Below are 25618 nucleotides of genomic sequence, written 5' to 3'. Positions count from 1 at the left end.
TTCAAAGTGGAGGCTCAGCCGCAGCATCCCACGTCAGTGCGGTCTTGAGGCCCGAAAAAATTCCAGAGCCACGACAGTGCGACCAAGGGTCCAACCTCGGTGACGAGCTGCTGCTGCTTATGTCATGCTTAGTACCTTCGCCGTCGAAAACAGACGCGCTGCGATTCTGTGATTTTTCTTCTCTTCTGTTCTTCCAGCGCTGAGCGTGCAGAACCAACACTCGAAGAGAAGCAGCAGGCGTCTGCGCAAGTGCGCGTTTGGGCACAGACTTGAGGCTAAAAAAGAAGCTCAGCTGCTGCTGCCGTGTCGGTGCGCATCGAGAAAGACACAGAAGAACACAGCGAAAGCGCTTCTCACACAAGACTTTCCGGACACCATCACCTCTGCTGCTTCACGAACCGAGTTGCTACATCGCGCTCAGCACCTCGATCGAACCAAGCACACACACTCCTCCAACCCCTGATATCATGTCGGCAGCAGCACCACCCGCCGCCGCCCCCGTCGCACGGGGCGGGCCTTCGCAAAACGCCTTCAAAAACGCCGATAAGCCAGACGAGGTCAGGAGATCCAACTTGTCCGCTGCTAAGGCCGTCAGCGACGCCGTCCGCACCTCTCTGGGACCAAAGGGCATGGACAAGATGATTCAGACCTCGAATGGCGAGGTGGTCATCACCAATGACGGTGCCACCATCCTCAAACACATGGCCGTCATGCACCCAGCCGCCCGCATGCTCGTCGAGCTCTCGCAAGCGCAGGATGTCGAGGCCGGTGACGGAACCACCTCGGTCGTTGTTGTTGCAGGCAGCTTGCTTGGAGCGGCTGAGAAGATGCTGAACAAGGGCATCCACCCCACCATTATTGCGGAATCCTTCCAAAAGGCCGCTACCAAGGCGGTCGAGTTCCTCACCGACATCTCCACACCCGTCGAGCTCAACGACCGAGAGTCGCTTCTGCGCGCCGCCAGCACTTCACTCAACTCCAAGATCGTCTCGCAGTACTCGTCTGTGCTCGCACCTATTGCCGTGGATGCCGTCACGCGTCTCGTCATTCCCGCTGCTTCGTCCGGTGCAGCGGCCAAGTCGAGCGCCTCCGCTATCACATCTTCCACTGCCAATGCCACTGCTGCCACTGCTGCTGCTCCATCAAGCACCACCACCGTCACTCCAGCCTCGCGCGCTTCGCGTTCCACTGACTCGCAAGACAATGTCGACCTGCGCGACATTCGAATCGTCAAAAAGGTCGGCGGCACCATCGACGACACCGAGCTTGTAGAGGGTCTCGTTCTGGCACAGAATGTCATCTCGGGCAGCGGAGGTCCCACGCGCATGGAGAAGGCCAAGATCGCCGTGTGCCAGTTCCAGCTGAGCAGCCCCAAGCCCGACATGGACAACCAGATCGTGGTCAACGACTACCGACAGATGGACAAGATCCTCAAGGAGGAGCGCCAATACCTTCTCAACATGTGCAAGAAGATCAAAAAGACGGGCTGCAACGTGCTCCTCATCCAGAAATCCATCCTGCGCGACGCCGTCAACGAGCTCGCACTGCACTTCCTCGCCAAGCTCAAGATCTTGGTCGTCAAGGACGTTGAGCGCGACGAGATCGAGTTCGTCTCCAAGACGCTAGGTGCCAAGCCCATCGCCGACATCGAGGCCTTCACCGAGGACAAGCTTGCCTCGGCGGACCTGGTGGATGAGGTCCAGCAGAACGGTGCCCGTGTCGTCAAGATCACCGGCATCAAGAACATGGGCAGGACGGTGAGCATCCTGTGCACAGGCGCCAACTCGCTGGTGCTGGAAGAGAGCGAGCGCAGTCTGCACGATGCGCTGTGTGTGGTGCGATGCTTGGTCAAGAAGAAGGCCCTCATCGCCGGTGGCGGTGCGCCCGAAGTGCACGTCTCGCGCCTGCTCTCGCAATACTCGCAGACGCTCAAGGGCATGGAGGCGTACTGCTTCCAGGCATACGCCGAGGCACTCGAGGTGATCCCTACCACGCTGGCTGAGAACGCAGGATTGAACCCGATCAGCATCGTCACCGAACTGCGCAACCGTCACGCTCTGGGCGAAAGGACCGCGGGTATCAACGTGCGCAAGGGCCAGATCACCAACATTCTGGAGGAGAATGTGCTGCAGCCTCTGCTGGTCAACACGAGCGCCATCGAGCTTGCCACCGAGACGGTGTCCTTGTTGCTCAGGATCGACGACTATCACCTTTCGCGTTGAAGGAAAGGCGCTCACGTTTGTCAACAGGTAGAGTCATCAATGACAAACCCATTCACTTTGCATGCCATACCGTCCGCACTGCAGAAGGAAACAAGGTGTAACATGGCAACAAATGTGCGCTGCAGTGAAAGCCCCGATTTCCGACGAGAGTACTGACATCACCCGGATCTAGTTGGAACCTGAAGCAGCTACGTCGTACCGCCGCCCAAAACAGGCGAGGGAACCCTGGTCTGATCGATTGTTCCGGAAGCGAAATGAATGGGAACGCAAACCCGGCTTTTGACGTTGGCTCATGAAAAGGCAGGGAAGGCAGCACACGGAGGCACGGTTTGTGAATTACCTGCTGCTGCTACTGCTGAGGCTGCATTGCCGTCGACGATCGAGCCAACGGTAAGCGGGGCGCCAACGGTACCAAACATCTGCGTAACACAGACTGAGACAAGGAAGAGGTGCAAGAAAGAAGTCTGCCAGAATGGCGAACCACGCTGATCATTAGAAGCTGCTGCTACCTCCACGAGAACCCTGCAGCAGCAAGCCACGATCGTCCGACATTGGCACTGAAGGGGACACTACAAGAATGTGAGGAGCACCACACGCTCCAACACTGATCGACCGTCGTTGACAAGTCGACCGGGGATCGAGGCCAAAAGGACATGCTGCAATGCTGAAAGTCGGTTGTGAGCAAAAGTGTGCGAGCAAGCAGCGCGCGCGCAAATCGAATCGTGAACTAAACAACACCGCCCGACGCAAGCTGACGACACCGCCTTGCTCTCGGCTCTGAAGCAAAGGAAGTGATTTTTTTTTTCGAATTTCCCAGAACGCTCGCCACGACTCGAAGATGGTCTTGCCCTGCCAAGCGTACTGTACAGTTGGACCTCGCCGATCCCTGCATGTGGTCGGGGAACAGCTCCTTGGCTTGGACGCACCAAACCAAATGAAATTCTTGGTCACGGAAAGATTCCGATGAACAGAAACAGAGGCGTTTCATTAACCCTTTTTTATACTTAATTCAGCGAGAGCCTCCATCATGGTTCCATGCCTCATTGTGGCCAAGTGGCTTATGCCGGTCCATCAACACCCAGCGTCGCTTGTTTCCCTTCCTGATCGTGCTTGACATTGTATCGTGTTGGGCGATGTCGCATCAGAACAAAGGAACGACAATATGTTAGGAAAGTAAAAAAGGAGAAAGAAAGAGGGCCCGCTGAAAAACGCAAAAGAGGGTCTCTCAAGAAGATCGGCAACGTTGACGGAGTGAAATTCAAGTTGAATTGATTTTGCTTGTTTGCCCGTTTGCACGCGGGGCTGTGGCTTTTTTGATTTGAAATGCAAGATACATGAAATTGGAATCACCGCAGCGGAGAATTCGAGAGCGAAGGATCGATACGACCACTCCTCATACAGCCCCGCCTTCCCTTCCTCTCCCAGACGAGCAGCAGCGAACTCAAAGCATCGGTTCCGGCCCTGCTACTGCGCTGTAGTGGCTCAATGTCCGCGATCTGATCGTGCTGGTTTGAACTTCTTACCGTAGAAAGTCTGAGAGAGTAGGAGAGGGTTGCAAATAGAAAAAATAGGGGGCCGTTTGGAACTTTTGCCATCTCTCCCTCGGCCCGGGATCACCTTGCGCTGCTCTAGCCTGTGTCGAGCCCTTTCAAACCCCCTTTCAAGCCGGATATGACGAGGAATGAGATCGAATGACCGTCTCGTAACAGGTGAATGAGGAAGATGGCGATGAGGGATCGATGGCCATTCAAGCCGAAAGAGAGAGCAACCACAAAGAAGGAAGAGGGGCCGGCAACCCCTTTCCGCTACGCGGTGCATGTGGTTGCTTGGTTGGACCTGCCATGAAATTCTCCCGATGCCTCGCTGAAGAGCACAAGCAGAGAGCCAAGATGAAACCAAAAAATATTATTAAAAAAAAACAACAACAACAACATCAACAACAGCAGCAGCTCAAGACAAAACCTTTGCAAAGAAAGAAAAGCTCGAGAGCGTTGTCGTTATTCCCCTGCCGAGAGGCTCGCATTGCCCGCACACACACCACAAGCCCACGCAGGCGAGGCGAATCAGCGTGGCCCCTGAATCAATACGTAGACGCGATTCCGAACTTGTGTTTTTCTCCTTTTCTAATCTTTTCCTACTGGCGGTGCTGCAGATGGGCATGTACCTCGCACCCTGCTGCTAGCTCGGAGCGCCCGTGTTGCTTTTTCTACACGCAGCACACCGCTGGCTGACTGACTGATTGACTGACTGACTGGCTGCTCGCCGTTGGCTGCCTTCCGATCCTGTTGCTCGCTGGCTGGATTCCTTGTCTCGATCTGGCTGTCTCTCTGTGCAGCTGTGCTCGTGTCCGGCTTCCTTCTTGCTTGGTTTGCTCGGTCGCTTCTGGGCTTGCTTTGTTTTTGCAGATTCGCTCGCTCGCTCGCTCCTCCTTTTTTGTTGCTCTCGTTCAACAGCAGCAGCAGCAGCAGCAGCAAACACACACTCGAGGTTTGTGGACCGCTCCGCCTTACCATCTCAGCTTTCAGCTCTTGCTCCTCCTTGTCCTTCTCACCATCTCCCTTACCGAAACTGGTGAACACTCAGGGTTTTGCATCTCAAGCTAGTGTTCGCCTGACTCCACCATCCGCCTCAAACAACCTCGTCCGTCCGGTTCCATCTCGGTATCGAGCTTCGGTGGTCGTCGTCGGTACCTAGCTCTCCCGCCCGAAACCCCTTTCCTCCTGACTACGCTGCCGTGGTCGCTCACTCTACACCATTGAGTGATACCTGCATTTGCGCCAGCTCCTCTACTTGCTCAACCATCACCTCGACAGAGCTTAGTGGCTTGTTCATTCCCTGCTTCACCCTAGCTACGGCGTTGCATCGTCGCTTTAGACTTACCACACCTCATCTAGTAGCTTCCAGCTACCGTATACGCATAGACCATTCTCGACTCCGGTCTCGGCTGAATGGATCCCTCGACACTCTAGGATTGATCGTCTTCCTCTTTCCGCCGACACCATCCCGTCAGACCACCACTAGCACGAGCTTGGTTCATCGGCAGCAGCGTTTGCATTCCGACTGCGCTTTGCAAAGCTCTTGCCAATTCTTGTCGCTGCCTCGTTCTGGGCGCCATCGCCATGAACCCCTTCGAGTCGCCTTCTGATGCAGGTCGCCCCGCGGGGCATGGTGCGAGACCCAACCGCGCTGACGGTCCTCCACCACTACCGCCGCTCACCATCCCAGGTGGAGCTCGTCCCCAGCATACCTTTTCGCCTCCTCAACCGCACCAACAACAGTTGCCTCTGCCTCCTGGATATCAGCCACAATCGTATCAGCAGCCCCGCTCGCAGCAATCCTTCTTCTCGCCTCCTCAAGATGCCATGTCACCACCTCCCCACAACATGGCCTATGCCAACAACAGCCTCGGCTCACAAGGCAATCAGCGTCCACCTGGCATCTCGTTCCAAGAGCCGCAACGCATCCCTGCACAACGTTCCGGTCCTTCGCGCGAGTCCGTCAAGTCATACGGCGACGACAAGCGCAGCATCAACGATCCCAACAGCAGCAGCACCGCCTTGAATCAAATCAACTCGCTCGACCCCGAGAACGGCTTCTCGGCTCAGAACGCCAACTTCCGCCGCAAAAAGTCGCTCGTGCGTCCCGATCGCGAACGCATGGACCCCAACCATCGTCAGTGGTACTACCGGAACCACGCCGCCCACATGGACGTCATGGCTGCTTCCGGCGGTCGCGTCGGCTACATGCCCTCTACCACAGGTCACCTGCCACAACACGGTGCTGCTCCCCATGGCTCCGGCATGGCCGGCATCGTCGGTCCCGGAGGCGGTCTCAGTGGCCTCGGCGTCGCGGGCCCCGCCAACGTTCCTCCCGGCGGTCTCGGACGTGCACCCCCTCTGCGTCGCGGCAAGTCAATCCTCGGCAGAGACGAAGACCAGGTCGAAACCGGCATCAACGTGCTCAAACGGGGCGTCTCGCTGCGTCGCAAACAGTCTAAATCCGGCAAGGCTTCCAAAGAGGTGCCTCGAGATCTCGGCGAAAGCAAGACCTCCCGCATCGCCCCCGGTCCCGTGGGAGGCTGGATGATCTACTGCTACATCCTCACCATCTGCTGTCCCGGTCCCTTCCTGCGTGTGTTCGGCATTCGCACCCCAGAGCAGCAGCGTGCATGGCGTGAGAAGATGGGTCTCATCGGCATCATCGTACTCATCATGTCCGCCGTCGGGTTCCTCACTTTCGGCTTCACCCAGACCGTCTGTGGCACGCCTCCCGACCGCTACACGCTCGGAACCATCGACGTCGGCTCCATGACATTCAACGGCTACGATTACAGCTTCGACCGCTTTGTCCACCCGCAGGTCACACCCTTCGGCGCCAACACCATCTACAACCACACCAACCCTATCTACTCGGAGCCGTGGTCATCCGGTGGACAGGACGGCAGTCTGCTCTTTCAAAAGGTGGGTGCTTCGTGCACCGGCTTAATCTCTAACCGCAACGGAGGCGGTCAACCCGACCGCTACTTTGACTGCACCCTCATACGCCAAGATGGCAAGGGTGCTTACGCCAACAATTCCATGTGCCACACGGGTTCCATCATCAGCTCGTTCAACGACGGCGCTCAGCCCAAGAACTCGGTCATTAGGAAGCGTGGTCAGGTCTCGCTTACTTGGAACAACGTTACCGACGCCACACGCAATCTCGCCGTCTTCCGCGGCGCTGTCTTGGATCTCGACCGACTCAACAATCTCACCTCTGGCCTCACCTACCCTTCGATCTACGACACGCTCAAGCGCCGTAACGATACGTGGGCAGGTCGCGACGTCACGGCGAGCGTCATGCGCCAGCGTCTCGACAACGAGTTCGCCTGTCTCGAACAGATCACACGCATCGGCTTCATCGACTCCGAGACCATCGGCTGCGTCGCCTCCAAGGTGGAGCTCTACCTCTCGCTCGTTTTCATCATTGGTGTCGTTGCTATCAAGTTCTTCATGGCCGTCATGTTTGGCTGGTTTATCTCGTGGCGGCTGGGTAACTACGCCAACGAGACGTACGAGCAGCGCATGAAGAGAGCCGCCGAGATCGAGCAGTGGTCCGACGACATTTACCGTCCCGCTCCCGCCGGTTACCGGCCCAACGCGCGCAAGCACAAGTCATTCCTGCCCACGCAGAGTCGATTCTCGGTTGCCGACCCTCTGAGCCTCAAGAGCGGTTCGCGTGCGCCCATGCCATTAAGCGAGAAGCGCATGACGCGCGCTGGCCGGTTGGGCGTCGCTTCGCCGCTCGGTGGCTCGCCCCCTGGCTCTCCATCGGTGGCCGGTGGCAGAAGCTCGGCCTCCCTGGCTCCCGCCCACTCTCGTCGCTCTTCGTTCTCCGGTAGCCCCGCCGAGGGTGCTATGGGTGTTTGCCCCTTCCCGCTGCATCACATTGTTCCTCAACCCGGGCCCGACTACCGACCATTTGGATTCCAGCTGGCGCACTCGATCTGCCTGGTCACCGCCTACTCGGAGTCGTTCGAAGGTCTGCGTACTACGCTCGACAGCCTCGCCACCACCGACTACCCCAACAGCCACAAGCTCCTGCTCGTTATTGCCGACGGTATCGTCAAAGGTGCCGGCTCGGACATCTCGACGCCCGACATTTGCCTGTCCATGATGAAGGAGCTCGTGATTCCGGCCGAAGAGGTGGAGGGCAACTCGTACGTCGCCATTGCCGACGGCTACAAGCGTCACAACATGTGCAAGATCTACGCCGGTTTCTACGACTACGACGACGAGACCGTCGAGCGATCCAAGCAGCAGCGCGTCCCCATGATCCTCGTCGCTAAGTGCGGAACGCCGCTCGAGGCCGACAGCGCCAAGCCCGGTAACCGTGGTAAGCGAGACTCCCAGGTACTACTCATGGCTTTCATGCAGAAAGTGATGTTCGACGAGCGCATGACTGCGTTCGAGTACGAGTTCTTCAATAGCATCTGGCGCGTCACGGGTGTGTCGCCGGACAACTACGAGGTCGTGCTCTGCGTCGACGCCGACACCAAGGTGTTCCCGGACTCGCTCTCACGCATGGTCGCCTGCATGGTCGAAGATCCCGAGATCATGGGTCTCTGCGGTGAGACAAAAATCGCAAACAAATCGGAAACCTGGGTGACCATGATCCAGGTGTTTGAGTACTACATCTCGCACCACCAGACCAAGGCGTTCGAGGCGTGCTTCGGAGGTGTCACCTGTCTGCCCGGCTGCTTCAGTGCGTACCGAATCAAGGCGCCCAAGGGTCCACACGGCTACTGGGTGCCCATCCTGGCCAATCCGGACATCGTGGAGCACTACTCGGAGAACGTGGTGGACACGCTGCACAAGAAGAACCTGCTCTTGCTCGGAGAGGACCGATACCTGACGACGCTCATGCTCAAGACGTTCCCCAAGCGAAAGATGATGTTTGTGCCGCAGGCGGTCTGCAAGACTATTGTGCCGGACACGTTCCGCATCCTGCTGTCGCAGCGTCGTCGATGGATCAACTCGACGGTGCACAATCTGTTCGAGCTGGTCATGGTCAACGATCTGTGCGGCACCTTCTGCTTCTCGATGCGCTTTGTCGTGTTCATGGAGTTGACAGGTACCTTGGTGCTGCCGGCTGCCATTGCCTTTACGCTCTACGTGGTGGTTCAGGCGTTCCTGCCCCACGTGCCTACGCCTACGATTCCTCTCATCTTGCTTGCCCTCATCTTGGGTCTACCGGGTATCCTCATTGTGGTGACGTCGCGCAAGATCGCGTACGTCGGCTGGATGTTGATCTATCTGTTCTCGCTGCCCATCTGGAACTTTGTGCTGCCGTTGTACGCCTACTGGCACATGGACGACTTCTCGTGGGGTGCCACGCGAGTGGTGCAGGGCGAGAACAAGAAGGAGAACCATGGCGATGCAGATGGCAAGTTTGATCCTTCGCACATTGTGATGAAGCGATGGGCCGAGTTTGAGCGCGAGCGTCGATGGAAGTCGGGCACCCACTCGCGCGACTCGACCTACGATGTTGTGCAGCGCACGGGCTCGCCTGAGAGGGCAGCTAGCACACGCTACTCGGTGGTCTCGTCGGACACGTTCCACTCGAACCCATCGGGGCAGCATGACCAGTTTGGCCGCGCCTTGCCGCATGCCATGTCGTCGAGCGCATCGCAGTTTGCACCCGAAGCGTCGGAAGTGTCGCACAGCAAGAGCGCATCAGGAGCGCGGGCTCGTCTCGATGCCGTTCCGCTCCTGGAATTGCCGGCACCGCTTGCGACGGATGCCAAGCAACGCAGTGGTGCTTCGCCACCCGGTACGGTGGTGGTGCCGCGGCCTCGCGCCACGTCTCCTTCGCCTTTGCCGCACCACTCGGGTCACCCTGCTCTAGGCAGCGTCAACGCATTCACACCGACGCAGTATAGTGCGAATCGACTTCCTGCTCCGCCTGGAGCCGCAACATACGAGGCTTATCCGCATTCAGACGTGGCCGACGACGAGAAGCGACCCATGATCGGGTCGGCGTCGAGTTCGCCAGATCCGGAGCCTCGCCGATTTGTGGGCGCCGACGTTGCCGTGCGACACGGCAGCGTCTCGACAGAGCAGCGCTACCCGGCAGTGAGTGAGTCGGCGTACCCCATGCAAGCGTACACGGCGGAGCCGGAGACGGACGGGTCGGTGTGGCAGTCGCAGCACGGCTCGAATCCAGCGAGCCCCGTGCAGCCGAACCGGTCGATCACGCGCGGATTCAGCTTGGTCGATGACGGTCCCGTTGCGAGCGCACAGGGTGTGCGACAGGTGCAGCGCGGAGCACGACGCACGTCGCAGATGCCCAACGCGGCGACATCACCTTCGTCTGGGAGCAGAGCCGGCAACTTACCACCGGGAGCGGCCCCTCCCAGCTTTGACTGAAGCGCGCAGCAGCGGTAGTGGCGCTCGGCGTAAGAGGTCTTGATTCCCCTCTCGATAGCAACATACCATCCAATCTCTTTTCTTTCGAGGCTTGGTTTCGTGCCCCCTCACCACCATTATTATTACATCGAACAATTGGTCGCAAAGGAGACGCAAGCATTCCACTTTTCTTCCCCCCTTCTTCTCGAAACCGCTCTATCTCACTCTTTCTCCAAGCGAGGCATCTGTTGCTCATGCCACGACGAGGACGCCTGCGGTCCTTGTTGCAGACGCAGTCTCGTCTGAAACCACATCTTCTCTGTTCATCCTACCTTGGCAGTTGAGCCGATCCTTTCTCGACCGTACGCTGATTTCTGTATTGACGACAGCAACAGCTTCGGCATAGCCGCAAAATAGCAATCCAACGGACACTGCATTCGCTCTCCTTCTCATTCTCCAGCTCGATGTAGATTGTGTGCAGTGATGTGTTAGAACGGATCCAAGTTCTCCAGAGAAGACTCAAGACCAAGTGATGCCGGTCTGCTTGCTCAGAAGACTTCGGCTATCCATCTAAACAGCGCGAAAGGGTAAATTTCTGCTTTGCTCCGCGGGTGTTCAAATTCAAATTCGGCCGTTGCACTTAGAGACAGAGACAGAAAGAGACTGCTCTGATGCATCGCCGATCAGCTCAAGGTGGCTACAAACAAGAAGCGCATTCTTTGGCTGTGTGCCTGTCTGCCGCATTTCGCTTCACTGCCAAATTTTTGCCCTTCCTCTGTCTCTGTCTCTCTCCACAGCACGAACGAGTTTGCCATTTTGAGCGAGAGAGGGCGTCATCTTCTGGCCTCATTTTCCCGGCTGCGCCTTGTCATGCCGAATTTTCTTGTTCTCCCCTTAGTAACGAAGAAGCACGCTAGAAGACAGCGTTAGCACACCATCTTCCAATCCCACCTTCATCCCCCTGGCCTTTCCTCTCGTTGGCACCACCTCCGTTATCTTATCTCGCTTGGCCCCCCTGTCTGGTCAGCTTGCATTTTGCATTTTGCCGAGGTAAGGATCAGCGACGCAGCTGTCAAACGCCCTCCGGCAAGACATCCCGGATAGACTCAGCTATCGACGCAGGGACGAATCCCGCGGCGAGATTCTGCCTAGCAGTTGCTGTAGCGACCCACGGAACGGATCAAGACCCTTTACACCAAAGCCCGCAAGTCTGGTGCAGCGTCGCAATGGAAGGCTCAGCACCCGTCGAGCAGCTCGGGAGTCTGTCCAGCTTCGACGCTTCGTTGCAATCGCACGGCGTAGGTGCAGATCCATTGCTGAGTTTGCCTCTGCGCTTCTTCTCGTCTACACTCCATACATTGCGATCGCGGCCGACACTTGCCAAGTTTTGCGACAACAAAGAAGGCTGGGGCCCCGTCTCGCAGCAGCGTGACCTCGACTTCACGCCTTGCTTCCAGGAAGCCGCTTTCTGGGTCGCACCCGTCTTCCTGCTTGCCCTCTTTGGCGGCATCCAGCTCGCCATCCTCTCAAGAAAGGAAAAGAGGCCGCTGACACAAGCGTCTCGCACTCTGCTTTGGACCAAGCATGTCGTAGTTGCTGCTCTTGCTCTTGCTGCCGGCTTCCAAGCCTCTCTCTCGTACGGCCTCTTCGCCAGACCGGGCGATTCGCTTCACTTCTGGTCCTCGGTCGTTGGTGTTCTGAGCTACGCGCTCGTCTTGCCGCTTCAACAATTCAATCACACCCGCACTCGCCGCAGCTCGGACTTGCTGCTCATCTTCTGGCTCGCGCACCTACTGGCCGGCGTCGTCAAAATTCGCTCTTCGCTCACTTCGCCCTCGCTGCCTGTCAAGCACCAGCTGATTACCTTTGTACCTTTGGTTGTGCGTTTCAGCCTCGGTGTCGTTGCTTTTGCTCTCGAATGCGCTGGTGTTGAGGTCGGTTCCCGGGATGACATGGGCCGCAAGCGCACCTCTGTCGCTCAGTCTCACAGCAACGGCAATGGCCACCATGTCGTCCCTCCCGCCGACACTAATGGCAGCTCATTCAGTGTCTTTACCGATACCGACGCGGAAGCTAGCCCTGCTGCTAGCAATGACGTCGCCGATTCGGGCAATGAATGTCCCGTCGCCACTGCCAACATCTTTAGTCGTGTCACGTTCCACTGGATGCAGCCGCTCATGACGCTTGGTGCCAAAAAGTTCGTCACAGAGGACGACATGTGGGCGCTCCCCGCCAATGAGGACGCTGAAAATCTCGGCCGCCGCTTCGACAAGTTCTGGACGCAGACCAAGGACAAGACGACGGGCAAGCCGGCCTTTTGGACCACCTTGGCCTACTCATACGGTGGCCCTTTCCTGTTTGCCGCTATCCTCAAGTCGGCTCAGGACACGCTTGCCTTTGTTCAGCCCCAAATCCTGCGCAAGCTGCTCCAATTCGTGCAGAGCTACGACAGTGCCGATGCCAATCAGAGCGCCATGCAAGGCTACCTGCTGTCTGCTGCACTCTTTGCCGTCGCCATCACCCAGACCTCGTTCCTTCACCAGTATTTCCAGCTCGTCTTCGTCACAGGTATGCGCGTGCGTGCCGGTCTCGTCAGCGCCATCTTCAAAAAAAGTCTTCGCTTGTCCAATGAGGATCGCGGCGGCAGGGCCACGGGTGACATTGTCAACCTCATGTCGGTCGATGCGACCCGCCTTCAGGATCTCTGCACCTATGGTCACATCGCCTGGTCGGCTCTCTTCCAGATGACGCTTGCCTTCGTGTCGCTCTACAATCTGCTCGGCTGGCCCTCATTTGTGGGCGTCGCCATCATGGTTGTCAGTGTCCCGCTGAACACCGCTCTCGCCCGCTACCTGCGTCGACTCAGCGAGAAGCAGATGAAGGTCAAGGACAAGCGCACGCGTCTCATGAACGAGATCCTTACCAACATCAAGTCCATCAAACTCTTTGCATGGGAGGAGGCCTTCACCCGCAAGCTCTTCAAGGTGCGCAACGACGAGGAGCTCAAGCTGTTGCGTACCGTTGGAGTTGTCTCGGCCTTCTTCAACTTCTTCTGGACCGCTATCCCCTTCTTTGTATCGCTCGGAACATTCGTCACATACGCGTACACCAACCCAGAGCCTTTGACTGCCGATGTCATCTTTCCGGCGCTCGCCTTGTACCAGCTGCTGTCGTTCCCCATCGCCATGTTTGCCGGTATCATCTCAGCTCTCTTGCAAGCTCAGGTTTCAGCTCAGCGTCTGTCGGACTTCTTTGATGCTGGCGAGCTCGACCCAACGGCGCGCAAAGTCATTCTGCCTGGTCAGCGCGCACCCGCCAACCCGGATGCACCCTCGCGCCCGGACAACGTGCTTGATACGCTCAATGATGCCAACAACCCCACTCATGAGCCGCAGCAGGGTGACGAGGTTGTCATTATCCGCGACGGAGAATTCAAGTGGTCCCGCTCGCAGCCTGTGCCCACGCTACAGGACATCAACCTCACAGTCAAGAAGGGTGAGCTGCTCGCGGTGCTCGGCAAGGTCGGCGACGGAAAGAGTTCGCTTCTTTCCGCTGTGCTGGGTGAAATGGTGCGCACTGACGGCGAGACCATCGTCAAGGGCCGCACCGCCTACTTCACCCAAGGCGGTTGGTGCATGGGCGCCACGGTGCGCGACAACATCTTGTTCGGCCTCAAGTACGAGCCCGAGTTCTACCAGAGGGTTATCGATGCCTGTGCGCTGACGCCGGATCTGAACATTCTGCCCGAAGGCGATCGCACCGAGGTAGGAGAGCGCGGTGTCAGCCTGTCTGGTGGTCAGCGTGCTCGTATCGCACTGGCACGCGCCTGTTATGCCCGCGCCGATATTTACTTGCTCGACGACCCGCTCGCGGCTGTCGACGCTCATGTCGGCGCCCACATTTTCAAACACGTCATCGGTCCCGAGGGCTTGCTGCGCAGCAAGGCTCGTATCCTCACGCTAAACTCGGTCGCCTGCCTTCCCCAGTGCGATCAGATTGTGTCGGTGCGTCGCGGTATCATCCTGGACGAACGCGGAACATACGACGAGGTAATGGCCAGGAAGGGCGATCTGTTCAACCTCATTACCGGCCTTGGCAAGCAAAGCGCTCGCGAACAGGCATCCGAGGAAGATGCCGAGACGCCGACCAAGGAGCTTGAAGTCGTCGACATGGACAAAGAGCTCGACATGCACGGTCAGGGCGGCGAAGAGGGTCTCAAGGGCTCGAAGCTGCATCGACGCATCAGCTCGGCTTCGATGGTGCGCCCCAAGGCCATGTCCAAGAGGCAGATTAAGCAGGATACTATTCGACAGCTCAAGGAGAGCTCGGCACCCAAGGAAAAGTCGGAGCAGGGCAGCGTCAAGCCGGAAGTGTACCGCCAGTACATCAAGAGTTGCAGTGTGCTCGGAGTCGTCCTCTACATCCTTGCCCAGATCCTGTCCCAAGTGATGACGGTCTCGCGAGATGTGGTGCTGAAGCAGTGGGGCAAGGCCAACGAGAACGGTGGCGACGACAGCAGCACACGCTTCTACCTGACGCTGTACGGCATTGTGGGCATCTTGGCGTCGATCTGCATCTGCATCGCACCGTTCATCTTGTGGACGTGGCTCGTAATTTCGAGTGCCCGCAAGTTCCACGACAACATGTTTGAGGCAGTGCTTCGCAGCCCGCTCCAGTGGTTCGAGACGACACCGACAGGTCGACTGCTCAACTTGTTCTCGCGCGACGTCAACGTGATCGACGAGGTGCTGCCGCGTGTCATCCACGGTCTCATCCGCACCATGACGGTGGTGCTCGGTGTCCTGTGTGTAGTGGCCTACTCCGTGCCGCCTTTCCTCATCGCCATTGTTCCGCTGGCGTTTGCCTACCGCGCTGTGCTGCGCTACTATCTGGCCACGAGTCGAGAGCTCAAGCGTCTCGACTCGGTCAGCAAGACACCCATCTTCACCTGGTTCCAGGAATCGCTCGGAGGACTGAGCTCGATCCGTGCTTTCGGCCAGGAGGCGCGCTTTATCGCTACCTCGGAAGCTCGCGTCGACCGCAACCAGCAATGTTACTTCCCTGCCGTGTCATGCAACCGATGGCTCGCGGTGCGCATCGAGATGATGGGCTCCGTGATTATCTTCATTGCATCGACCTTGGCCGCGTTCATCCGCACCAAGAACGGAAAGATGGATGCGGGACTGTTGGGATTGATGATGTCGCAGGCGCTCAGCACGACGCAGACGCTCAACTGGGTTGTGCGATCGGCCTCCGAGGTGGAGCAGAACATCGTCAGCGTCGAGCGTGTCGTGTCGTACACGGACTTGGTCTCGGAGGCGCCCTACGAGGTTGCTGACCAGGCGCCACCTTCGGACTGGCCCAGCAAGGGAGAGGTGAGCATGCAGTCGTACTCGACGCGCTACCGACGCGAGCTGGGTCTGGTGCTCAAGAAGCTCAACCTGGACATAAAGGCGGGCGAGCGCATCGGCGTGGTGGGGCGAACGGGTGCCGGCAAGTCGAGTCTGACGCTGGCGCTGTTCCGCATCATCGAGGCAGCGGAGGGCAAGATCTTGATTGATGGCATCGATGTCTCCAAGATCGGCCTCAAGGACCTCCGCTCTGCGATCGCCATCATTCCGCAAGACCCGCAGCTGTGGGAAGGGACGTTACGCGAGAATCTCGACCCCACAGGTCGGTCGGACGACGCTGCGCTGTGGAAGGCGCTCGAACAGGCGCGTATGAACGAGCACGTGCAGAGCCTCGACGGCGCACTCGACGCACAGCTCACCGAGGGCGGGACTAACTTCTCAGCGGGTCAACGTCAGCTCATCTGCATCGCGCGTGCGTTTTTGCGCAACGCTAAGATCCTGGTGCTCGACGAAGCGACGAGTGCTATTGATTTGGAAACGGATGCTCAGGTACAGGCGATTGTGCGATCGGAGTTCAAGGGTACCACGATTACGGTCGCTCACAGGCTCAACACTGTGATTGACTCGACGAGGGTGTTGGTGTTGAAGGATGGGGCTGTTGCCGAGTTCGATTCGCCGGACATCTTGTTGGCTGATAAACAGAGCATCTTCTTTTCGATGGCGCTCGAGGCTGGACTGGCTAAACTTGACTCGTAGCCCAAGCAATTGTTGTAGCGGTTGGCCTCACCTCCTATAACACATAGATAGCACTCAATGGAAACATTTACCAATCATCAGAGTGTGAGTGGCGACCGAGTCCGCAACAGCAAGACAGCAGCAGCTGAATGGGCACCCGAGGTTGCGCGACCCTGCGATCCAGGATCGAAATGAAAGGGTGATGAGCCACGTTGGAAGATCTGTAGAGGCGTTCGTGGGGTCTCGTTGCTTGAGTTGTTGCTGCGCAGGGCGACATCAACGCGTCGAGCTCGAATAGTTCTTTCTGGCGCAGCTTCGCGTGCGAAAGGCGGAAACAAACACTTTTTTCCCTCGATTCTCTCCGCACGTTCCAGCTGATGATCATCGCTCTGAACGAAATCACGCTCTTACTCATTTCCACCATCCTCTCTTCGTATTCAGCCTGGTAGCATTCACATACTACACGTGCTAGCTGTGTCGCTTCGGTATCGACGGACACAAGCGGATCTCCTGATCCCAGGAGCCAAAGTATCGCCACTTTGAACAACAAGCAACAGCACCTCATCCCGACACAGGTTGCGCGACTCGAGTCCCAATCGACATGCCGGAATCATGGTCATCGAATAGCACGACGTCGACCGTGATACGTCTCGTCGGCTCACCACACGGCACTGATGCACCCTTCCACCCGTCCTTCACATACCCGATCTACGGCGAGGCCGAAACGATCTACGGCTACCAAGGACTAGCGATCAACCTGAATCTGGCTTCGGGCAGCCTGGTGCCGCTGCTCGACATCAAGTACCGTGCCAAGAACGAAGCGACCACCGCAAAGCTCGATGATGTCGAGGGCAAGATCAAGGAATTTCTTCCTTCGGACTACATTTCGTCGTCGACGTCGACGTCGACATCTGCTTCTGCTGCACAACAAGAGTTCGATGCAGCGGTCGAGAAAGACAAGAGTTTCCGTCCGTTTGGAGACAAAGTGCACAGCTACACTCGACGTAAAGTGAACAAGGGCAAGGGCAAGTCAAGCAATGTAGCGTCGCTGGCTTCATCTGCGCTGCCGGAAGACGACCCGGACGCGAGGGTGTTTGAAGTGTATCGCTCGACGTGGGAGACGCCCGGGTTTCGCGAGTACCATCGACGCATGCAGCTATTTGTGCTCCTCTTCATTGAAGGTGCTAGCTACATTCAGGAGGACGAAACTAATTGGGAGTTTTTCACGCTCTACGAAAAAGTCCGCTCCAGCGAGCACACGACCTACCACTTTATGGGCTATACGAGCCTATACAAGTTCTGGTGCTGGCCCGATTCGTCGCGCATCCGTCTGTCGCAGTTTGTCGTGCTCCCGCCGTACCAGAAGCAAGGGCATGGCGGTGCACTGTACACCACGGTCTACGACCAGATCCGCCAACGCCCCTCAGTATCAGAGCTCACCGTGGAAGACCCCTCGGAAGACTTTGACCGCCTGCGCGACGGCAACGACCTTCGCCGTCTTCTCGCCCCCGGCGGATTCGTTGAGTCCGCCAAAGCTCTAGGCAAGCTGCACGCCCCCCTCGACGCGGGATGGATCGAGAGCAAGCGTTTGGATCACAAGCTGGCCCCGCGTCAGTGGGCGCGTGTGCTCGAGATGGTGCAGCTGATGAACCTGGACACGGGCGACGAGGAGCAGTTGCGGCAGTACAGACTGCAGGTCAAGGCGAGAATTTATCGGCAGAACAAGGATATCTTGGTACAGCTCGAGAAGCGACAGCAGCGCCAGAAGCTGCAGGAGACGTTTGAGGGCGTTGTGGAGGAGTATGGGGATATGGTCGGGGTGGATGTGGATCCAATTTTGGAGGCTGGGCCGGTGGCAGGCGCGATCTATGAGGAGGATGAAGAGGAAGAGGAGGAGGAGGGGGCCGGACACTATCAAAACGGAAATGGGCCGCCCCGGAAGATGGCGCGCTTTGCGTAGAGGACATGCCAGAGGTGGCTCTGAGGTCCAGCTGCGATTGTTCTGTGATTGCGATACTCTCATTGACAACATTCAGATCAAGCTATGACTGTGCTTTGGAAAGGCCTTCGCAAGCTCGTTGTCATGGTTATAGTATAGTGTTCTTGAGCAGTGCGAGCGCAAGAGAGCGAAGGGGAGCCAAAGCCGAGATGATCCGGCCCGCCGCCGGAGTCTTGTTGAGAGTCTGCAATCTGACAACATGAAAATCGGGCCAAGAGCAGTCGGAGATAGAGCGTCACAAGTGTGGCGCGAGTCGAAAGCGCTGCAGCAACAACCACAGCAGCAGCTCGCCTTTGTGTTTGTCGTGTCCGACCAAGCGCGTTGGCTCTTCAATTTCCCATTTTCGGTTTCGACGGCTGGCACACCGAGCCAAAACCAAAAAAAAAAAAAGAAAGGAAAAAGAAAAACCGTACAAAGTCCTAATCTTCGAGAGGGCGAGAGAGGAAATTTTTTCGCTAAGCAGCAGCCTCGAGCGGAAACACGAACGAACAAGAGCCCAAAGTGCAAGTGTCATCTTCCTTTCTAACTCTGTTCTTCGCCAAAGAGCCACCCAAACCAACCATACCCCTTTCCTCTCTTCAACATTCCTTCCAGCACCTAGAGCACGATGCCAGCTAGCAACGGACTTCAGATCCCGCAGGACAAGGCGGTGCTCTCGCCCTCGCAGGCGCTCGAGCATCTCAAGACCTACGCCGAGGGCGACGGTCTCAGCATGGCCGAGCTCATCGACTCGCGCCAGCACGGCGGTCTCACCTACAACGACTTTCTCGTTCTTCCTGGTTTTATCAACTTTAACGCCTCGGACGTCAGCCTGCGCACCAGGGTCACCAAGAACGTGACGCTCAACACGCCCTTCCTCTCGTCGCCCATGGACACGGTCACCGAGACCGAGATGGCCATCGCCATGGGACTGATGGGTGGTATGGGTGTCATTCACAACAACATGAGCCCTCAGGAGCAGGCTAGCGTTGTTCGCAAGGTCAAGAAGTACGAGAATGGTTTCATTACTGAACCGCTCTGCCTCGACCCCAAGGCTACCGTCGGTGATGTGCTCGAGATCAAGGAGCGTCTTGGTTTCGGTGGTATTCCTATCACTGGTAAGTGTTCTCGCAGCAGCAGCAGCGCCACGTTTCCCGATTTCCCCCTTTCCACTTCCGACGATTCCATGCCATGCTCTCTCGCCCCTTACCATCCCACCCCACCATTCAACAAGATGAAACAACCACAATCATATAACCTTCGTTCTTCCGAGCCTCTCCCTTAGACTTGGGAGAGTGTGTGCGGATGCGATTTTCAACTCTGATCCTTCCTTCCTTGGTTCGCTCCTCTGATTTGACTTGCAAGCGGAAGCATGTACTGATCTCGGTCTTTGATCTTGTTTGATCTTTGTGCAACACAGACACTGGTGCCATGCACGGCAAGCTGCTCGGCATTGTCACCGCTCGTGACGTTCAGTTCCGTGATGCGACGCTCCCGCTCAGCGAGGTCATGACCACCGACCTCGTCACCGCCACGCAGGGCGTCACTCTGGAGCAGGCCAACTCGATCCTGCGCGACAGCAAGAAGGGCAAGTTGCCCATCGTCGACGCCGAGGGCCGTCTGGTCGCCTTGCTCGCTCGTTCCGACTTGCTCAAGAATCAGAACTACCCTCTGGCTTCCAAGCGCCCGGAGAGCAAGCAGCTCTACTGTGCCGCTGCCATCGGCACTCGTCCCTCGGACCGCGAGCGTCTGGGACTGCTCGTTGAGGCCGGTCTGGATGTCGTCATTCTCGACTCGTCGCAGGGTAACTCGGTGTACCAGATCGACATGATCCAGTGGATCAAGCAGACCTACCCTCACGTCGACGTTGTGGCCGGTAACGTCGTGACGCGCGAGCAGGCTGCTAGCTTGATTGCTGCTGGCGCTGACGCTCTGCGTGTCGGTATGGGTTCCGGTTCGATCTGCATCACCCAGGAGGTGATGGCTGTGGGTCGACCTCAGGGTACCGCTGTGCACGCTGTCGCCGAGTTTGCCTCCAAGTTCGGCGTCCCCGTGATTGCTGACGGCGGCATCTCGAACGTGGGTCACATTGCCAAGGCTCTCGCTCTGGGCGCCAGCGCTGTGATGATGGGCGGTTTGCTTGCCGGTACCACCGAGTCGCCCGGTGACTACTTCTACCGCGACGGCAAGCGTCTCAAGGGATACCGTGGAATGGGGTCCATCGAGGCCATGGAGCACCAAAAGAAGAGCAAGATCGCTGGTGCTACGGGCAGGGGCGCTGCCAAGGCCGACAAGGTCGCCGCGGACGAGAACGCCGCTACGCAGCGATACTTTAGCGAGAGCGACGCAGTCAAGGTTGCTCAGGGCGTCGCGGGCGCCGTGCAGGACAAGGGAAGCGTCAAGAAGTTCTTGCCTTACCTGTACACGGGCCTGCAGCACTCGTTGCAGGATATGGGTGTTCCTCACCTGTACGAGCTGCGCACTGCCGTGGGTTCGGGTCAGGTCAGGTTCGAGCTGAGGACTGCCTCGGCTCAGGTTGAGGGTGGAGTGCATGGATTGCACAGCTACGAGAAGAGGTTGTTCTCGTCCTAGACGTAGTCTAAAGTAGGCGCGTTTTGGTTGGAGAACGGTTACTATCTGATCTGAAGCGTTGCATTAGGATCACCTCTTGGCCCTCGCATGAAACGATTTGGTCTCAGCAGTGAAGCCGATCTTTTCCCTCTTTCGTATTTTTGTACTCTAGTTTTCTCTTCTCTCATTTGTTGCAAATCTAGCAAATGTTTTCCGTTTCCTCTGTTGTGATTGTAGGTGGCTTTATGTTTGCTTGTTGATCATCGTTGAGGGGTCTGTGTGTGGGGGAGTGCGCTAGTTCTGACGGTGGCTGCGTGAGTGGTGTGTACGTGTTGAAGTGTTGCAGAGCGCGAGCGGGTACGCGGCTGATTCGGGCGAGAAGAAGGAACTTACTCCACACAACTGGAAATTTTTCGCTGCGTCTGAGCCTCTTCCAAAAAAAAGTTCTCGATTTCAGGGTTCTTCTAACATTGCTTTTTGCTTCTACACATCCACCTACCCACACCAGTATCATCAGCATCACCCATCAACAAGCGCATCCAGATGGGCAAGCGCTCAGCAACAAGTGTCACAGCCGAAGAGGCAAAATCCAAATCCAAGTCATCGAGCTCAGCAATCACGCTGACGAACGGCTTCCTCGCGGTCCCCGTCGCCTTCCCCAATGACATCAAGCACTGGATCTACGTTCGCAAACATACTGCTCCCTCCGCCTCAGCCGCATCAACTTCACAAGCAGTCGAAGCGTTGCCTGCTGAGCGCACGCTGTTCGTCGCCAACTTGCCGACGGATACGACGGAAGAGCATGTGAGGGAGCTTTTCGGGAAAGTCGGGGGTGTATCGGTGGTCAAGTTTCGACGACAGATTGGGGTGGATGAGCAGGACGAAGACGAGCGCGAGGAGAGGGGTGTCGGTGAAGGTGGTGATTCTGATGAGGATGCGGAGGAGCAGGGAGAGCGGGAGGAGGAGCACCATCAGGTATCCGCAGAAACAAGCGGCAAGAAGAAGAAGAAGAGCAAGCAGCAACCGGCACGCAAAAGCAAAGTTCCGCAACTCGTCCCCCTACCAACCATGGATCCACGGGTCGCAGCCGGCTCACAGGCGTTCCTCTCCACCTCCTCCTCGGCACACATCGTGTTCCTCGACACGCTTTCGTCCACACGCGCCTTTGAGCTGTTCCACAAAGGCGGCATCCGCTGGCCCACCCTCTCCGCCTCGCGCACCACTCCCCCACCCACAGGCCTCGACTACCTCCTTTCGGCGTACACGCTCGCCCGCCCCGCGCTCCCCGCGATCCAGACGTACGCCAGCTCCGCCATTGCGCTCTACACCTACCGCCGTGCACACCCGCTCCCGCGTGCGATCGGTGTGCGCGGTGTCACCGTCGGCCCCTCTGGCGAACTGCTCGACGAAGACGGCTTCATCATCGTCCAGCGCTCTACGGGCAAGTACGGGCGTGCCGGTGCCAGCGCCGACGCCGGCGGCAGCGTAGGTGTCGCCAAGCACGGCTTCGTCGAGAACACCAAGAAAAAGTCGACCGGTTTGGAAGACTTTTACAGGTTCCAGCTGCGAGAGAAGAAGCGCGAACAGCTCGCCGATCTGCGCGCCAAGTTCGAGGCCGACAAGGCGAAGGTGGACAGGCTCAAGGCCGGAAGACGGTTCAAACCGTATTAGGTACAGCTGATGTCAATCCGAATCAGGTCTTCAGTGCCGTTTGCACGATGGAAAGAATGACTGTGCGATGAGTGTGACAACACGGCTGATGAGAGCCGCGGCCTTCAGAACTCCAAATGCGTTCCAGTCGGTGAGAGCAAGTGCACGAGCGAGGTATAGGTGAGGTTTGTTCTGGACTCGATCCATACAACGAGGCAACATGAAAGGAGGGCTAAAAGTACAAGTGGTGGTGGTGAACAGAAGTTGCATGCTCACAATGCGCTTTTGGTGTCGTTCGTGCGTCTGCAGCGCTTTGCGTGGAGGCATCTATAACGAGCTAGGTGGGACTCGACATCACTACGTCGATATTCCTTCTACACTGGGTGTGGCCAAAGGGTGAGATCAATCTTCCTCGGGTGTTTCTCGTCGGAAGCTGTGTTTGCGGGGTGTTCGGAAACGACAAGGAGTTAGCGCGAATGAATCTCGTGAGCGGCAAACAACCCAGCCTGCCTGGACGTTTCGTGGTATACATACTACATATCGATAGCACCGGAGAATGCGGCGAAAGCGACGCCTCCGCCGATGGCAGCTTTCGGGCCCGAGTTGCGCGCGAGGATGGCACCAGCGGCAAAGCCTGCTGCGACCGGGTTGACTAGATCGTTTTTCGCTCGGTACTGTTCGATTCATCCCGCATAAACAACGTCAGAATCGCTCTTCTTCTCAATCGTTCTCCAGACTTAGATTTGGACTTACGGCTTCAATACAGCACTCGATGCCTGAATAGAGCGCGCCGACCTTACCGAAGCCCTTGCCGGACCGGTACATGCTCTTTCCCGTCTGCTTGAAGAACTCCTTTGTGCTCTGCATCGTCGTCATGTCCGCCCCCGCTCCTGCCGCGCCCGTTGCCAGCCCATTCGCCGCCAGTGTCGTCCTACGCAGCGGGTCATCGACAGCAAACGACGTCGACATGAGCGAGAAGAACGCACCCAGCCCGAACCCCGCCGCTCCCGACATGGCACACTTGACTGGACACGACTCCATGGTCATATTGGCGATCTTGTTCCATTTGGCAATCTTGGCCATCTCGGCGCGATCATCTTCGGTCACACCCGGCGGTAATGGCTCGGTACCGGGCACGTATACGGGCGCCATGAGCGGTCGCAGGTGCGCCATGGCGAGCAGCTCCGAGGGTTGTGGAGGGACTAAGAAGGTGCGTCTAAAGGGGATTCCTGGTCCAATAAGTTCGAAGCAGCTTGCAACGTTGCTGTGTGAGGGTGTCGAACTAGCCAAGAATAGCTACAGGCCGTTGCTGTTGGTGTCGTGCAGAACGAAGGTGTGCAGAAAGATGGTATTGTAGGCAGAGCAAGGGTTCAGCTCAGCCATTCCAAAGCTCGAAAGCCAATCGGAATTTCTGTGGGTGGAAAAGCTCGAAAAATCTCGCGAGCCTCCAACACGGCCTTTTCCGAAACCCGACGCCAGGCTCTCAGCTCAACCAGCCGTCACCCAAGGGATCATGGAGACACAGCACCTTCTATCGCTCATTGCAAACATCCATCCGAGCGTACAGCAGGAAATCTGAAATCTGTTGGTGTGCTGGTACAAGACAAACTTGATTGCGAAACACAAGCGAACAAAGTCGAAATCACAAGTAAAGACCTTCTGGCGTGCCCTCGTTCTTTCGGTCAATGACCCTCTCGCGAGCCGTGGTGAAGTCCTTCTTGGTGACGCGCATACGCCTCTCTCGCAACGCCAACAGACCCGCCTCGGTAACAAGCGACTTGATATCAGCACCGGAAAGGTCGTCCTTCATAGCGACGAACTCTTCTAGATCCACGTCCGCGTCGAGGTTCATGCGCGACGTGTGCAGCTTGAAGATGTGCATCTTGGTCTTCTGGTCGGGCAAGGGGAACTCGATCTTTCGGTCAATACGTCCTGGACGGATCAGAGCCGGGTCGAGCGACTCGATTCGGTTGGTGGCCATGATCACCTTGACGTCGTGTCGCGTGTCGAAACCGTCAAGCTGGTTGAGCAACTCCAGCAGCGTTCGCTGGATCTCTCGCTCTCCACCCGAATTCGAGTCGTATCGCTTGGTGCCGACGGCGTCGATCTCATCGATGAACACGATACTTGGTGCATGCTCGTCGGCGACGCGGAAGAGCTCGCGCACCAGCTTGGGACCGTCACCAAGGTACTTCTGGATGAGTTCGGAGCCGACGACCCGCAAGAATGTGGCTGAAGTCTGGTTGGCGACCGCTTTGGCGAGCAACGTCTTGCCCGTACCAGGAACACCGTAGAGGATGACACCTTTGGGTGGCTTGATGCCCATCTCCTCGTACAGCTCGGGATGTGTGAGAGGCAGTTCGACGGCTTCCTTGATTTCTTGAATCTGCGTCTCGAGACCACCAATGTCGGCATAGCTCTCCGAGGGCGCCTTGTCGAGCTTCATGACGCTCACCATGGGGTCGGCGTCGTCGGAGAGTACACCGACAATGGCCATGGCCTTGTGATGAAGAAGAACGCTGCAACCGGGCTCGAGCAGGTCCTTGTCGACAAAACTCATGATGCTGACGTAGTATTCTGGGCCAGTTGCGCTGCTAACGATGGCGTGTTCGTCATCGATGATCTCTTCCAAAGTGCCTACAGCCATGGGGCTGCCTCTGAGGTTGTCAACTCTTGTGCGTTCCTCTGCTTCTTTGTCCTCCTGTGGCTTGAGACGTTCCTGGTTCTGAACGAATTCCTCCTCGAGCAAAAGATGGTCCTTGATTCGTTCGAGCTTGAGCAGCTTCAATCGGCATCGCGTGTTGGGGTAGACAGCCGGAAGCTTGGAAGACGAGTCGGGACCGCGCTTCTTCTTCTTGCCTACGCGGGTTGGCAGGGGCGGCTCCCACTTTTTCTGTTGGTCCTTCTTGTTGTCTTTGCCTCCGCGACCGGGCGCTCCGCCACTAGGAGCCTGACCCATGGTGAGGTGAGTGTATCGACCGAGACTGTTACGCTGAAGAGAAGATTTGCTGGTATCAATCCGAGCAGTCAGGTAGAAAGTGCGTGATGATCAATGGCAAGTCGGTAGAAGCGAACGAGGTTGAGGTTGGATGCGTTGCGACCCAAGCAACACCACAACGAAACAGCTGAGCTTTGCGTTTTGCGGTAAATCCAGGTGGAGTTGCGGTTGCGCTTCTGCGATCGGACGCGCGTCCACACCAAGTCAGCTATTCTGAGCAGAGCCGT

At 57.3% G+C, this 25618-nt stretch overlaps 8 protein-coding genes across 8 annotated transcripts; 6 read left to right on the top strand and 2 right to left on the bottom strand.

Moving 5' to 3' along the window:
- Positions 1-467: 467 nt before the first annotated feature.
- On the top strand, positions 468-2222 carry EX895_005225 (uncharacterized protein; the record flags this gene model as incomplete). The annotated part of the gene is made up of 1 exon (XM_029885818.1): positions 468-2222. The coding sequence occupies one exon, from the start codon at positions 468-470 to the stop codon at positions 2220-2222; it is 1755 nt and encodes a 584-aa protein (XP_029737670.1).
- Positions 2223-5341: 3119 nt separating this feature from the next.
- Positions 5342-10129, top strand: EX895_005224 (uncharacterized protein; the record flags this gene model as incomplete). Its single annotated transcript, XM_029885817.1, has 1 exon — positions 5342-10129. One exon carries the CDS (start codon positions 5342-5344, stop codon positions 10127-10129), a length of 4788 nt encoding a protein of 1595 aa, XP_029737669.1.
- Positions 10130-11334: 1205 nt separating this feature from the next.
- Positions 11335-16215, top strand: EX895_005223 (uncharacterized protein; the record flags this gene model as incomplete). The annotated part of the gene is made up of 1 exon (XM_029885816.1): positions 11335-16215. The coding sequence occupies one exon, from the start codon at positions 11335-11337 to the stop codon at positions 16213-16215; it is 4881 nt and encodes a 1626-aa protein (XP_029737668.1).
- A 580-nt stretch (positions 16216-16795) lies between these two features.
- On the top strand, positions 16796-18154 carry EX895_005222 (uncharacterized protein; the record flags this gene model as incomplete). Its single annotated transcript, XM_029885815.1, has 1 exon — positions 16796-18154. One exon carries the CDS (start codon positions 16796-16798, stop codon positions 18152-18154), a length of 1359 nt encoding a protein of 452 aa, XP_029737667.1.
- A 646-nt stretch (positions 18155-18800) lies between these two features.
- Positions 18801-20764, top strand: EX895_005221 (uncharacterized protein; the record flags this gene model as incomplete). Its single annotated transcript, XM_029885814.1, has 2 exons — positions 18801-19290; positions 19593-20764. The coding sequence occupies 2 exons, from the start codon at positions 18801-18803 to the stop codon at positions 20762-20764; spliced, it is 1662 nt and encodes a 553-aa protein (XP_029737666.1).
- Positions 20765-21286: 522 nt separating this feature from the next.
- On the top strand, positions 21287-22414 carry EX895_005220 (uncharacterized protein; the record flags this gene model as incomplete). Its single annotated transcript, XM_029885813.1, has 1 exon — positions 21287-22414. One exon carries the CDS (start codon positions 21287-21289, stop codon positions 22412-22414), a length of 1128 nt encoding a protein of 375 aa, XP_029737665.1.
- Positions 22415-22926: 512 nt separating this feature from the next.
- EX895_005219 (uncharacterized protein) lies at positions 22927-23566 on the bottom strand (the record flags this gene model as incomplete). Its single annotated transcript, XM_029885812.1, has 2 exons — positions 22927-23067; positions 23147-23566. 2 exons carry the CDS (start codon positions 23564-23566, stop codon positions 22927-22929), a joined length of 561 nt encoding a protein of 186 aa, XP_029737664.1.
- Positions 23567-24035: 469 nt separating this feature from the next.
- On the bottom strand, positions 24036-25352 carry EX895_005218 (uncharacterized protein; the record flags this gene model as incomplete). The annotated part of the gene is made up of 1 exon (XM_029885811.1): positions 24036-25352. The coding sequence occupies one exon, from the start codon at positions 25350-25352 to the stop codon at positions 24036-24038; it is 1317 nt and encodes a 438-aa protein (XP_029737663.1).
- Between the last annotated feature and the right edge of the window lie 266 nt (positions 25353-25618).

This window comes from Sporisorium graminicola, chromosome SGRAM_6 (genome assembly GCF_005498985.1).
Source record: "Sporisorium graminicola strain CBS 10092 chromosome SGRAM_6, whole genome shotgun sequence".
Classification (NCBI taxonomy): Eukaryota; Fungi; Basidiomycota; class Ustilaginomycetes; order Ustilaginales; family Ustilaginaceae; genus Sporisorium; species Sporisorium graminicola.
Note: the sequence above shows the minus strand (reverse complement) of the source record. Positions and strands in the feature narration are given on the sequence as shown.